The 14,789-nt window shown below is 53.1% G+C and overlaps 1 protein-coding gene across 1 annotated transcript; it reads right to left on the bottom strand.

The window, feature by feature from the left end:
* Positions 1-950: 950 nt before the first annotated feature.
* Positions 951-13,976, bottom strand: MFSD13A (major facilitator superfamily domain containing 13A). Its single transcript, XM_003994363.6, has 9 exons — positions 13,882-13,976; positions 6,519-6,761; positions 6,089-6,171; positions 5,061-5,513; positions 4,786-4,909; positions 4,094-4,190; positions 3,142-3,313; positions 2,875-3,068; positions 951-1,787 (listed from the first exon to the last, which is right to left on the bottom strand). The coding sequence occupies exons 2-9, from the start codon at positions 6,684-6,686 to the stop codon at positions 1,525-1,527; spliced, it is 1,554 nt and encodes a 517-aa protein (XP_003994412.1). The 5' UTR covers positions 6,687-6,761; positions 13,882-13,976; the 3' UTR covers positions 951-1,524.
* Positions 13,977-14,789: the final 813 nt, after the last annotated feature.

The following is a 14,789-nucleotide window of genomic DNA, read 5'->3' as shown; positions in this document are numbered from 1 at the left end:
GATATTCTGACTAATCAGTTCTCCATTTGAAACCTGTATACTTGGGGGGGGGGGGGGGTGGCAGGGATTGCCAGGCATTTTACAAACACTAACTGTGTTTGTAACACTATTTGATCCAACAACCCTACAAAGTGTGTAGGTATTTTTATTATCCACCTTGCAGGTGGGGAAATAGAGCCACAGAAAGATTATGTAATTTCCCAAAGCTCTGCTCTTTATTAGCCTAGGATATGAACCCAGGCAGTACAGCCCTAGAGCCTAAATCTTTAGCCACTGTATAGACCTTCAAAAACCATTGGCCTTGAGCAGTAAGTAGTTCCCAATCAAGCCAATTTTGCCTGTGGGACACATTTGGTGATGTCTGGAGACATCTGGTTGTCACAACTGGTAGTGAGATGCTACTGGCATCTAGGAGAGGCCAGGGATGCTGTTATAAATATCCATAACAAAGAACTATCTGGCTCCAGGTATCTCTAGGTTGACAAACACTGGCCTAGAGCACAGGGGCATTAGTTACAGGTGCCCAGTAAAATCACAGAGCTTTCCAAAACCCCAGTGCTCAGGCCATACCCCAGATCCATGAAATCCGAATCTGGAGGAACAGAACTCAAGACCTCAGCATTTTTGAGAGCTCCCAGTGACTCCAGGGTTGGGGACCTCAGTCTTGGAAGCAGCTGCTCTTGCTCACCGTGTCTGGCAGTGGTGTATAGGAAAGGCACCGGGACATGACCACAGGCCTCCAAGTCATTTCGCTCTCAAATACCCACGCAGATACCAGTCTGCATGCTTTTCCTGCTCCCTCAGTGAAAAATCTGATGAGGGTGCCCTCCCCCATCACCACCACCAACTCATCGGCAGAAGAACGTTCTCAGGGTACTTTTCCTATTGAGGAATCCTGTTCCCCAGCCCCACCAACCCACTGCTCCCACACACAGCACACACCTCAAGAATGGGAATAGAAATGACTGACTTTAATCAGTCTGCGATGAAATGAGCCTCTTTTAGAGGCCAGGTGGGGGTGGGGAAGCCCTGCAGCAGCTAGGGCACACTCCTTCAGGCACAGCTGAAGCAGACAGCTCAGAGAAACCACTGGAAAGGTGGAGGGAGGGGGCAGTGGGACTCACAGCTTCCCCTGAGTGGGTGAAAGTGGCTTCTGAGACCGCACAAAGCACCGGCCCCAGCCAGGTAGTGGGATAGGCCCCCATGCTGCCCATGCAGCAACCCCGTGTGACCACAGGGCGGCCCCATCCCTTCTTGGTTCTCTTCTTCCTCCAGCCCCAAAGGGGGAAGAGGTCCCTGAGCACATACAGCCCAGCCCTTGCCCAAGCTGGGTCAGACAGCCAAGCAGGAACTTAGACCCCAGTGACGCTCCCGGCTCAACCTCAGAAACTCCCACTCTGCCATCTGTCCTCCAGGCTGTGCCCCAGTAAAGGCACAGCGGCAGGATGGGGGGCTGGCAAAAGTGGCTCCTGACCAGGGTGGCAGACAGTGTCATCAGCAGGATGGCCTTGCTGTGCCTGCCTGTCACACCATCTTAACCTCCAGGGTTTGGGCCCGTGATAGGTTCTGGCGCTGGGCTTTGACCATGTGCAGGCGTCTCCCGTGCAGCGTGAACTGGGACCAAGTGAACAGCTGCAGCACAGCACAGGTGATGGGCACCAGCACCAACAGGTAGAAGCAGCCCTGGCGGAGCGTCGGGGCCTGCGCCGGGGGCGGGGCCGGGGGCTCTGGCCATGGCTGAGCACTCCCCACAGGGGCCAGCGGGGGCTGCTGGAAGAGATCGTGACCTAGGACAAGAGAGCATGCAGAAAGAACAAGGTCAGCCCTGGTCTCCTCCAAAGTCCACAGCACAGCGCCACATCTCAAACAACACACGTGTACGTCTAAACCACAGCTCAATTCCTCCCCAAACTTGCTTCGCCTCTGCTCTTCCCTTCTCGGTGTCTGGTACCACTGTCTACCCAAAACCTCAGTCTTCCTGGGTTCCTCAGTAAACCTCACCACTCCCCAAAAGCCAATCCTTCACTTCCCCCCAATTCCAAAACACATCCGGTACCGGGACACTTTCTTCCGGCCCCCTTGGCACCGCTTGCTCCAAGCTTCCATCGCCTCTGCCACAGCCTCCTCCCCAACCCACTCCCCACACAGCAGTCAGGGTGAAGTTGAAAAAACATAGATCAGACCACGTCACTCCCCTGCTTAGAACCGTGGCAAATAGAATCTCTTCACAACGAGAATAAAATCCAAACCCTGTCCTGATTTACAGAGCCCTCTACTTTCCCAGCCTTGTCTCCTAACCACCCCTGATACCTTGGGCCTTTGCACTTGCCTCCCCTTCTGTCTGGGATTCACTGAGATCTTTCAAGACCAAATCCTTGCTCTTCAGTCCACATCCTAGGTGTCATCTCAGAGAGGCCTTCCTGGACCACGCTAAAGTAGCTTCTCAGTCCCACTGTCCATGGTACCATTGCTTTTACCACTACCTGCTGTCTTCTCCTTTGGCTGTTGCCTGCCAACCCCATCCCTCCCCCCTGACTAGAATAAAAGTTCCATGATGGCAAGGCCATTGTTATTTCCCTAGAGGACCTGGAGCAACTCTTGGCAGAGAAAGTATTCAATACACATTTATTGAATGAATGAATGAATGAATGAACGAATGAACGAACGAACGAACTATTGAAAGACTGGAAGATTGGAGACTCAAGTCCTCTACCCACGTAGGGAGAGGCCGAGGAGGAGTGGCCCAGGCACAGCTTCTGTCGGCCAACTGCCATTCTCTCTCCCTTACTGGACCCAGTTTGTCTGCTGGTGTGCCAGGTAAGCTTTGACCCCTGGAGCCTCAAAAGCCCCTGCGCCAGCTCCCAGGGCCCTCACCTGTGTAGAAGCAGAGCAGCCAGGTGCCCAGCAGCGGGGCGAAGGTCTGGCCTGGCTTGGTCACCAGGGCCACCATGCCAAAGAGAAGAGCTGAGGCCGCCTGCTTACGGTGGTTCAACACCAGGTCCTCGTCCACCAGGTCAGTGACCACCAGAGTCAACAGCTTACAGGTGCCCTCAGTGAAAACACGGTTACTGCCAGCGGAGAGAGGGGGCGAGAATGAAGGGGTGGAACAGAGGCGTGGGGGTGAGGGAGGGCAGCGCGTACCTGGCAATGAAGAGGCAGAGCAGGCCGGGGCGGTCAGGGCCAGCCAACAGCATGAGCAGGCTCAGGCCCAGCTTGAGCAGGAAGAGCCCCCGCACCACGGCGTAGACGCCCCAACGCCGGCACAAGGGCAGGAAGTAGAGGTTGTTGAGGTGGGGAGCGACATAGGAGATGCCTGGGCAGAAAGGGTGCGGCTTTGTCAGGGGCCACTGCCATAGCTTCCACAATTACCCACATCTTGGGGTGCCCCGGGCGGGGGGGGGGGGGGGGAGGAGGGCTCAGTCATTTGAGCAACCAACTTTGGCTGGGGTCATAATCTCACAGTTCATGGATTTGAGCCCTGTATCGGACTTTGCACGGACAGCACAGAGCCTGCTTCGGATTCTGTCTTCCTTTCTCTCGGCCCCCTCCCCTGCTCGAGTTTTCTCTTTCTCTCAAAAGTAAACATTAAAAAAATTGTTTTTAATTATCCACATCTTAACGATCAGAATCAGAGTTGGCATTGATTGAACACTGACGACGTGCCAGGCTCTGTGCGAAGAGCTTCACATCCTTTTCTTTAATCCCTACAACTCTTTAGGGTAAGTACTATATTATTCCTACTTTACAGGTGACAAATGGAGGCCCCAAGAGTTTAAATAAAACATACCCAAGGCCACACAGCGAATAAGCAGAGTCAAGAAGCACACCCAAGCCCCTCAGCCTGTAATCCTAGCTGTTAAATAGCTACTGCAGGGGGCACCAAGAGAGCAGTCCTACCCTACTCACATCCGCAACAGCCCCCCCCCCACCCCCCGGCAAACAGGGCCGGTGGGGGCTGGACATGCAACCCCACAGCGGCCTCTGCCCCCTGCCAGCCAGGCCCCAGCGCGGGAGGGAGTTGCGTCTGCAGCTGGGGGAGGGGTCCTGGGGTGCAAGCTTCAGTTCCTCCAGCCTGCACGAGGCGCCCACTCACCCAACAGGAAGGAGCCCGTGGACAGGGAGATGTGGTCCGACAACAGATGCTCCAGGAAGAGGGGGAAGAAGTTGCTGTTGAAGTGGCAGTGAAACACCTGCAAGCCGACAGGGGCAGTGAGGAGGCCGCTGGGCCGCAGGGCTGGGCAGCAAGGGCACCAGCAGGCTCTATCCTCATATCCCTCCACCAGGAGCATGCCAGAATAAAACCCCAAACCAAATTCCTATTGCTTACCTAATTTTGCTAAAAGGTGAAGGAATGATAAGATGGTCCACGGAATAAGATTTTTTTACTCTTTAGTTTCAAATACTTGAGTAAAACAAGTTGACAGTATAAACACCATCTATGTCTAGCCTGGGCTAGCCTCTGCACTGCATGTGTTTTAGCTATGGCACTTAGTGTTTTAAAAAGACTGTCACAGAGTTCCCAAAAGGGCACCCCTTTTTCATATCCTCACTGTGCAGGTGAGGACACCCAGGCCTGCCCCGACAGAACTTCCCAAGATCACACAGGGAGTTAGAAGCTCTGAGGGCGCCGGAATCCAGGCCTCCTAACTACCCGACCTGTGTATCCGCTATCAAATTGCCCAGCAGTCCTCACACGAGGCCCAGAACTGCTTTCCCAGCTTTTGAGGAGCCTGTTCCCTCGAGTGGAGCGCGGCCTACCCGTCGGGCGGGGGCCTGTTCCCATACCTGCACCAGGTCCATGCCCACGAACCACAGGAAGTTCCGGTGGCGTGCCAGCTGCTGGAGGTACTGGCCCAAAGTGATGCTGCCTGCTTCCTTGCAGCCCACAAGCAGCTCCTCTCCACACAGGCTACAGGGCAGAGGGGAGTCACGGATGGCCTAAGGCTGGGCCAGAGCCATCTGCCACCCCAGGCCAGCCACCCATCAGCCAGGGGACTCGGCGTTGAAATCACACTCAGAAGTGTTGGTGGGAACCAGAAGAGCTGGGCCAGGCCACTCACCCGCCATCTACAGCCAGGGCTGGGCACTCCGGCTCCCTACCGGCTGCCTCAACCCGCCTCCTAAGCAGCCGTGTGGCCCCCATAAAGCCCAGCCCAGAGCCAGTGGCCAGTGCCACGCAGAAGGTGCGGAAGGAAGAGAAGTCTTCCTTGTTCCAGAAGGCATAGGAGGCAAAGACGGAGAGGGAGCCAGCTGCACTGAAGAGGGAGCAGTAGAAGTTGAGGTGGGTACGGTCATGGGCAGAGAGGGCCAGGTCAGCCAGCAAGGCATGATGGTGCAGGTCCACGAGAGTCAGGAAACCATCATAGAGGCACAGGCACAGCAAGAACTGCAGGCCAGCTGGGGCCCAGGGCACCCAGAATGCCAGGAACGACAATGCCAGCAGCGGCCCGTGCCAGCCCAGGGCCCGCACCCGTGCCAGCACCACGGCCCTGGAGGAGAGCCCGGCACCCGACCTGCCAGAGAGAGGAGGAAAGTCGGGAGATGCTTTTACAAACTTGATGAGCCCCAGTTCCCCCCCTGCCCAGGCCCCAGAGGAAGGACAGAGGCCCAGAGTATGGAACTCACACCAGGGTGGTCCCACTGAGCCCTGAGTCCTCAGCCTCTGATTTAGGAAGCACAACTCTCCAGGGGGTACACTCTCTTGTCTGGTCCCTTGCCAAGCCTGCCAGGGCTGATGGCCAAAGGGTGGTGGGACACCTATTTCTCAGGGTTGGGGGCAGTGGTGGGCCCAAGCAGGATGGGGTAAAGGAATCTGCCAGAAGCAACAGAGAGTGTTTGCTGTACAGCTCCCAGTTCTAAGGACCTGACAAGGCAAGCTGAGGTAAATCTCTTCCCACGTGAGCAAGGCAACAGTTAGTCAAGGCCATTCTCCCACATGGCCAGAGCCTGACTGACCTTGGGAAGGGAGGGGGCCTGGTCAAAAGCTGAAAATGGTTTCCTTTTTCTCTCCCCACCCCAAACACAGACACCCCCTGGGGAGGAGTGGGATGGGACAGGACCCGTTGTGACCCACCCACAGGACACAAACCGGGGCTGGGAGCTGAGGAACTGACGGTCACTCAGCCAACCGAAGAGGGGGTCGTTGAGGCTGTTCCAGAGGAGAAACACCGTCTGTGGGCAGAGAGGAGATGGGGCAGGTGGGCTCCAGGCAACCTCCTCTCCGGAGGTTTCCCCACCCAGCCTGCTCGCCACCCCTCAAGATGAGCACAGCTTTCCTGCCTGCAAACCTCTGCTCAGGTCAGTCCCTCTGCCAAAACCCACTCTACCAGCCACCGCCCCCCCATCAAACTCCCACCCATCCAGGGTGAATTTATCCAGCTGATAAATGAACATTTATCAAAGCTCCAGCTCCAGCTTTTCTTGCTGAATTGAGGTGGGCAACCTGGCCAGCCCCAAGCTCCAGACTGGGTGGGACCCAGCCTTGCAATCCGCCTGGCTCCCACCCAGTGCTGGCCTACCTCTCCAACCCAGAAGGCAGTTTTGTTGATCTTGTACACCGAGACAAAGGTGTCCACATAGTAAAGCAGGAACACGTTGTGCAGGACGGAGATGAAGAGGGCCAGGGAGCCATAGACCACAGCCGTAGGCAGGCCCAGCATCCAAGCCTGGAGCCTGCCCAGCCCCATGGCTGCCAGCTCAGCCTCAGCCCCAGGAGCACTGAGGAGCGCTCACAGCCAAGGGCAGTCTGGCCATTCTTGTCCCTGGGGAAGAAGGAGCCCGTTAGCTGCAGGGATCAGAGCCAGCTCTGTTCCCAACCCCAGACCTCTGAGTCACTTAAAAACTCATTTCCACTGGGAGAAAGTTTGTACATCAAACCAAGCTGGGGAATCATCACTGACATCAATGACTATACAGCTAAAACAGTGCTGGGCTGGATACCACTGAGAGTAACCCAAGAAGACTGATAAAGTCGTGGGAAAAGAAGTGCTGAGCCAGGTCACATGCTAGGGGAGTGTGCTCACCACACTATCTTATCACACACACCTTCACAATCTGGATGTGATGACTGTGGGCCTGGGCACACAACGTCCCTGTAACCTCAGGCAAGCTACTTGACCTAAGCCTCAGTTTCCTTTTCTGTAAAAGGGCAAAGGGGATGATCACGTCCACTCTGCAGTGGAGGGTAAGGGTCAAGTGAGGTAACTCACAGAAAGCGTTCAATAATGGATGGTGGTGGTGTCATGATTATCCTTATAAAATCCCGACAATACAAAAATTATAGCACAATTATGATGTTATTGGAAAGCACCCCAAGCTCAGATATGTTAAGTAATTTGCCCAATGTCAGACAGCAGAAAAGTGGGAGATTTGACCCCTGACCTGTCTGGTTCCAAACCCTTTTCTGCCACTTGACCTTTCAAATCAGGTTCCTATACACTGTTGGGTAGAATAGAGAAAGTTGCTACGATGTCAGGTCCTGTTAGGTATTGAAGAATGATAAGATCTGGCAAGAGTCCACACCTACTCATGTACTTTGATTCTGGAAATTCCACTTCAAGGAACTAGGCCCAAAGGAATATGTACAGAGACGTTCATGGCAGCAACAGTAATAAACAGCAAAAAGTCGGACACAGCCCAAGATGCAACAAAGAGACTGGCTCAGCAAGGCCAATGCTCTCCAGAAAAGGCAAGCATGTGGGCCACCTTGACACGTAGGAGAGAAATTCAAGAACATGTTACATGAAAAGAGAGAATAAAGCACAGTGTGGGTTCCTGTCTTCCAACCAGGCTGACTTGTACACAGAGGCGGGAAGGCAAGACTGGCCATGAGTGGGAAGGAAATAAATCAGATTTTTATTGGAGCAGGACTTCTCAAACTGGAACGTACTTTCAAGTCACCTGGGTACTTCAAAATGTAGACTTTTGACTCAGGAGGTCTGGGGAGGAATCTGAGATTCTGTATTTCTAAAGGGCACCCAGGTGGCGTTGGGCTACTGGGCCATGACCACACTTTAAGCAGCGAGGCATTAAGTCTGGCTGTCTCTTTTTTTAGATTCAAAGCTGCTGTTCTCTTTTCAGAATAACCCGTGTGTGTGTGTCTGACCCCCCAAAGGGAAGCTATGAGGACTTCCTTCTAACTCCCTGTTGCAAGTTAAATCAATGTCCCCCCCCCAAAAGATATGTTCAAGCCCTAACCCCCAGTACCTGTGTGACTTTATTTGGAAACAGGATCTGTGCAGATGTAACCAAGTTGAGATCATAATGAATTCGGTGGGCTCTAATCCAGTGATGGGTATCCTTACAAGGAGAGGGAAATTTGGACACAGAGACAGACACACACAGAAAGAAGACGGCCATGTAAAGACAGGTAGAAATTGGAGTGATACAGACACAAGCCAAGGAACGCCAAGGGCAGCAGGCAACCACCAGAAGCTAGGGAAGAAGCAAGGGAGGATTCTTCCCTAGAGCCTCTGGAGGGAGCACAACCAACCAGAGTTGATTCAGACTGTGAGAGAATAAATTTTAAGCCACCCAGTTTGCAGTAATCTGTTACTGCAGCCCTCTGAAATTTACACATACTCTCAAGGACTATTCCTCTTAGACCCCTTGTGACCCAAGCCTAAACTCAGGCACATTGATGTGCGCACACACACACATAGCTGAAACTTCTGCTTCCCATCGTGGTCGGGCCCTAGAGAGCCAATTTCAGCCCCAGTCCAACAGTAGTGACCCCCAGGACCTGTCCTTGCCCCATGACCCACTATGGCTCCCCCTCCATGTCCACCCTTCCAGAGCCTCTGCAGTCTGGCTTCTCCCTGCCTCCCAGAGTCTCCAAGTCACCCTCTCCTCTGGCCAGGCCTTTGTCCTTGGTGGTACTCCTGCCAGAAGTGGCCTCCCATCTCCCATCCTTCAAGAGACCACACTTTCTCCAGCCCCTCACGGATGCCTCCTGCCGAGACTCTCCTGACTGCCTCCACTCCAACCTGTGGGTTTCCAAGAGCAGGGCCTGCTTCTTTGCCCGCCCTCTCCCTCAGAGGGCTGGACTCCACCACTCTCTGGTAGAGAAACAGGCCCTGAGGGGAGAATAAGTAAGGAATCCCAGAGGGATCTCTCAGGCTCATTGGAAAATGAGGGCAGTTCATTCAAGAGATCCAACCTGGCGCTCGTCTTTGCCTAGTGGTGGGGAATGAGGGAAGGAAAAGCAGTTGGAACAACCTAAAACCAGCCACGTCTGTGAAAATGTCTCCTGAGCTACAGTGATCCTACTTTGGCATCAAAGCCGGAAGATGGCCAGGTAGCCTCTCTCTGGGGCTCCTGAGCCCCTGAAGAAACATTTGTTAGGAAATATTTTTCCCCCTACAGTTTTATTGAGGTATAATTGATACACAATGATCTGCATATATTCAAAGTGTGCAGTGTGATCAGTTTAAACTGTTTACACCTGTGAAACCACTGCCACAATTGACATCATGAACATATCCATCACCCTAAGAGTCTCCCTGGCACTTTCTAAGGAACATAGCAGAAAGAAAACACAGTTGAGGGTCTTGTAAGTCCTGACTCTACCATTTACTTCCTGTGTGACATGGAGCGATTTGCTTAACCTCTCTCTGACTTTCTTCATGTCCAATGTGGGGCCGACTATTGTTAGCAGTCTAGGGGAAATTATTCTAAAGCCCTTAGCACATAAGTGTGGTGAACACTCAAACTTCAGACATTACTGCTATTGAGCCTCTCAGACCTTCCAAACCCACCACACAAGGATGGGGTGAGTGTTTAAGTAGGCTTCACGCCCAGCGCGGAGCCCAACGAAGGGCTTGAACTTCCGACCCTGAGATCAAGCCCTGAGCTGAGATCAAGAGTCAGACGCTCAACCAACTGGGCCACCCAGGTGCCCCAAGGATGGACTATTAATCTAAAGGTGCTTTGGGGCTGTGAAGCACAACTTACACCTCTGTTGCTATCCTTAACCCAGGTCACTTTCTCTGATTCCCCAGGGCCTTTCAGAACCCCTTGCCCCCACACACACCCCACCCCACCTCACCTCACCTCCAAAGCCTTTGTCCAAAGGGAGTGAAGGCTCCCAGGCCCCTACCCAGATGTCCAGTGACCTGCCCTGGTTGCTAGAAGGTAAACCTTGCAGGCAAGTCCCCAGCCTCCACCAGCTGGCTTCCTGCTGAAATGGCAGAAGAAAACCTCAGAGGGGGTTGAAGTGGGAGGGAAGGGTGTGACTTTTGCCATCAGAAGAGGTGGAGTTTAAATCCCAAATGCACTTCCTACTAAGAATGTAACCTCAGGCAAGTCACTTAACCTGTCTGAGCCTAGGTTTCCTTATGTGTAGGATGTGAATAATAATACCCATCCTTTTTTTTCTTTTAAACATTTTTTTCATTTTTGAGAGAGACAGAGACAGAGCTCGAGCAGGGGAGGGGCAGAGAGAGAGGGAGACACAGAATCCAAAGCAGGCCCCAGGCTCTGAGCTGTCAGCACAGAGCCTGACGTGGGGCTCCAACCCACAAACTGTGAGATCATGACCTGAGCTGAAGTCAGACACTAAACCAACTGAGCCACCCAAGTGCCCCATAATACCCATCCTTTAAAGGAATGCAGGAAGGATTAAACTAATGTCCAGAAGCCCAGAGCACTGTTACATGGAAGATGTTTAGAAACTGGCTTTTTCTTGGGCTCACTCATAAAAGATCGGAGTAGGAGCAGGGGAATATCCTGGTAATCCAGTCCCTTCTCATGGTAAGGCAATTTGAGAGAAAAGACAGGGCACACAAGGGTAAATCAAAAGAGAGAATCTAGGGGCACCTGGGTGGCTCAGTGGGTTAAGTGCCCGAATCGAGTTCGGGTCAGGTTATGATCTCATGGTTCGTAAGGTAGAGCCCCTTGTCCTGCTGGGATTCATTCTCTCATTCTCTCTCTCTCTCAAAATAAATAAACTTAAAAAAAAAAAAAAAAAAAAAAAGGTTAAGAAAAAGAGAGTCCACAAGTAGCAGGAATGCACGCAAAATTCAGGAGTGCCAGACACAAACCCGCGCCACAGGCCAAAGCCGGAGGCAAAACAACCTGTCCAGATAAGCCTCTGCCAGGAAGAGGAGCTGGGGAAGGAGTGTCCAGGGTCCCTCCAGCAGTTTCTCTTCCGGATTTTGCTCCTCCCCCAGGAAACACCTTCTCCTACTCACCCTTCCCACCCTCAATACGCCCCAGCAGAGAACAAGAGCTCAGCCTCTCCAGGGGAGGAACAGCTTGGAACCCACACCAGCTCAGGTGCATAACCCAGGGGAAATATCCTGTAACCAACTCCACCTCTACCTTGGCACCTGGCAGGAGAGCCTGTTGGAGGCCCCCAGGGCCTACCCCCTCCCCCTGCCCCCTGCTGGTATGGTGCCAGTTATGTGGCTTTGAGCCAGCCTCTTCTCCCTAGGCCTGGTCTCCTTATCTACAAAGTGGGGTGATAATGCCAGCCTCTCAGATTGCTGAGGGGCTGAAATGCAAAAACGCACCAAGCACAGAACCTGGCACATACAAGTTCCTCAATAAATAGTAGCTACTGCTACTCTTTTTCGTATCTCTGCTGTCTGGTTTCTTGGTCTTTCTAGCACCCAGCACTGATGCCTCTTGCTGCCATCCCTCAAATTCTCTTTTAAATGCCACCTCCGCACCTTTGTTCGTGCTGTTGCTTCCACCTAAAATACCCAAGATGTAACTACATATCATTGCTCGGGCATCTGGGTATGCCTGGCTTTTACATCCATCATCAAGAATCCTTACAACTCTTGTTACGACTCCCATCTCCTAAGTGAAGAAACCAAGGCTCTGAAGGTTAAATAACTGGCCCCAAATCACAAAGCTATTAGGTGCTGGAGCAAAGATTCACAACAGGTGTTTTTGACTAGAAAATCTCAGCATTTCTCAAGTCACTGTGCCCAACCCCACCACCATCTTATGAAACTCTGCTGATTCAAGGCCTAGTTCAGTGGCATGGCCTTCCTGAGTACACCTACTCATGTGTTCTCTCCCTTTTCAGGTCCCTTGGCTTCTTCATCAGGATCCAAATACCTCCTGTACCCTTCTCCAGTACCTAAGCTCCTTAAGAGCAGGGCCAGGTCAGACCCGTTTTCTACTCCCTGCCCCCACCAGGCTTCTTCACCACACAGCAGGTACTCAATTAATACCTGCTAGGTCAATTTGCCCCAAACAGGCCGATATGGGCATCCCCAGCACTAGGGAAGAGTAGCAGCCATAGGAGTGCCACCCCAAAATCCCACTGTACCCCTCAGATCTGCCTGGCTGTGGGAGTCAGAAAAAGGCAACCTGGGGAGCTACCCTGCTGAATAAAACATGTACAGCAAGGCAACTGGTGCACAAAGAGGAATAGTGATAACAAAAAGTAACATTTATTCATCTCGTACCATGTGTTAAGAAAGCAGATACAATATGGAAAGGGAGCTCAGAGCAAGCAGGCAGAAGAAAGACACCAGATCAGGAAGGGTTTTGCAGACTACACACAAGATTCTATCCTGAGGACAATGGGGTGGGGGACACGGGGGGGGGGGAGGGGTGAGGTGACAGAACCAGATCCGTTTGGAAGGAATCCCGTAGCATAAAAACTCTCTCCTCTTGACCCATCGGGCCTCTGGAAGAGAAAGAACTAGAAAGGATGGAAATCGTAGCATCTCCCTGATTTCTGAAACTTTATCAGGCCTATAGCGGGTAGGGGGCTGGTGGATTTTGTGGAGGAAACCAAGAATGCCAGACTGGGACCCTAGAGTGAGGGGCGTGCGGAGGATGGGTGTTGTTGATTCCCTCCAAAAGGCCTACTGACTGTAGGCAAAGCAGTTTAATGCAGAGGGAAAAGGCCACTGACAAGCATAATTTAGAGTTAGGAGCCCTGAGTCAAGTTTGAACATTATCACTACTAACTACCTGAGTTTATTCCTACATCTGTGAAGCAGGAGAAAACAATTCCATTCTCTACCTGTCCTCAGGGGTATCAAATGAAATTGAAAGGTGTAACTCCCTGTGCAAATATTAGGTGTCCTTTTCTCAACAGGCAGCTGACCTCTGAATTATCTGCTGCATTTTCTGTTTCACAACCACCTTGCCTCCTTGCCCAGTCTCCTCAGAGCAGGGTCCAGGCCTGGCAGGAGGACCTCCCCTGGGGGGGGGGGGGGACACCCTCCATTCCAAATACTCATGGGCCTATTCTCCTCACTCTGGAAATGAACTTTCTACTTACTGGGGGAGGGACCTTCCTCCTCTCCCTCCCCAACAGGTAACTACAGCAGCACTGGATGGTCAGCGACTTCACCCTAGGACCACCTGTCCCCACCAAGCCACTGAGCAGTCTGGGGCTAACCCAGAAGCTCTTTACTCAATAGCTGGCATGCTGCCGCTGAAACATGTGGTTCTCCAGCCCGTCTGTACATTAAAATCACCTGAGGAGCTGCTTAATCTCGAGGTCCAGGCCTCACTCCTGACCAATTTAATCGGAATTTCCAGGGATGGGGCCCAGCATCAGTGTTCTTTTAAAGCTCCCCAAGTGGTTCTACTATGGAAGCAAGGTTAAGGGCCATTATGTTAATGAAATGGATCCCAAGCCTGATGCATCCCGCGACCTCAGCTCCCCCCCGCCCCGGGGGGCCCTTCTGCAAAGATGCCACCCTCACCCCTTGAGCCCAAGCTTCTCCCACCCTGACCCGGGGGCTCTCCCATCCCACAACCTCATCACTTCAGGGACCCCCCGCAGACAGCTCCCAGGACTCCCAGAGCAGAGAGCATTCCTGTCCCCCTCGGGTCCGTTCTTTGTGTGTAACCGGCCCCCAGTCCGGCCCGCTCCTGCCCCCGCGCCCGGGCCACGGGAGAGCCCCTCACCGCAATCGTGGCAGGCGAAGCCTAATCCTGCGGCTGCCTGGAGCCAGGTGCGAGCCAGTGCGCCTGCGCATTCCCCGCCGGAGGCTTCCCCAGCCTCTCCCTCCGCCCCCGCCCGGCGATTGGCTCCGTGCGGCTCCCGGGACCGCGCCCCGGCAGGTGCCCGCGCCCGAGGCTGCCGCCGCCATATTTGTCACGGGCGCTTACCCTTAGGGACCGAAAAGAAAACGTGGACGCTGGCCAGAAGAGCAGTTGGCCTGGGTTCCTGACGCTTCACCCCTTCTCTTTCAACTCTGTGAAAGCTTAAAGCCAATTTCAGTTCAAATCAATAAGGCTTTTCTGAGCGCTCCCCCTTCTCTCCCCCGTCCTTCCTTAGTATTAATTCACAGAATGGAGAGCACAGCACCTTCCTACAGGCCTTGTGATCTGCCTAGATGCACAGCTAGGCAGGTGAAGAGATGGCAGTGGCACGACCTGGGACTTCCTGACGCTGGATTGTGAGCCCCTCAGGAGTAGACGGTCCCAGCTTAATGTATGGGCACCGGGGCTCAGGCCACAGATGCCAGGCCCGGAGAGAGCAACCTTACAGCCCAACTATTTCGTATTAAAAATGGTAATGATAAGGGCGCCTGGGTTGCTCAGTTGGTTGGGTTCTACTCTTGATTTCCGCTCAGGTCATGGTCTCCTTGTTCGTGGCCCCAGGACAGGCTCTGCGCTCCACGGCGTGGACCCTGCTTGAGATGCTCTCTCCCTCCCTCTGTCTCTGTTCCTGCCCTACTTGTGCTTTCTCTCGTTCGGTCTCAAAATAAATAAACTTAAAAAAAATTTTTTTTATAGTAATGATAAAATATAAGGTGTACTGAGCTCTCACTATGTACCCTGTACTGTGTTAAGCCCTCTACATGTATTAT

This window comes from Felis catus, chromosome D2 (assembly GCF_018350175.1).
Source record: "Felis catus isolate Fca126 chromosome D2, F.catus_Fca126_mat1.0, whole genome shotgun sequence".
Lineage (NCBI taxonomy): Eukaryota > Metazoa > Chordata > Mammalia > Carnivora > Felidae > Felis > Felis catus.
The sequence above is the reverse complement of the archived record's forward strand: the minus strand, read 5'-3'. Positions and strand labels throughout refer to the sequence as shown.

Bases quoted from the DNA above. Each gene is read 5' to 3' on its own strand.
- MFSD13A (XM_003994363.6), bottom strand. From the start codon at position 6,686: ATGGGGCTGGGCAGGCTCCAGGCTTGGATGCTGGGCCTGCCTACGGCT. The intron at 6,172-6,518 runs GTAGGCCAGCAC...CTCTGCCCACAG, and splicing joins CTGCCTTCTGGGTTGGAGAG to ACGGTGTTTCTCCTCTGGAA. The intron at 3,069-3,141 runs GTACGCGCTGCC...CTCCGCTGGCAG, and splicing joins CTCTGCCTCTTCATTGCCAG to TAACCGTGTTTTCACTGAGG.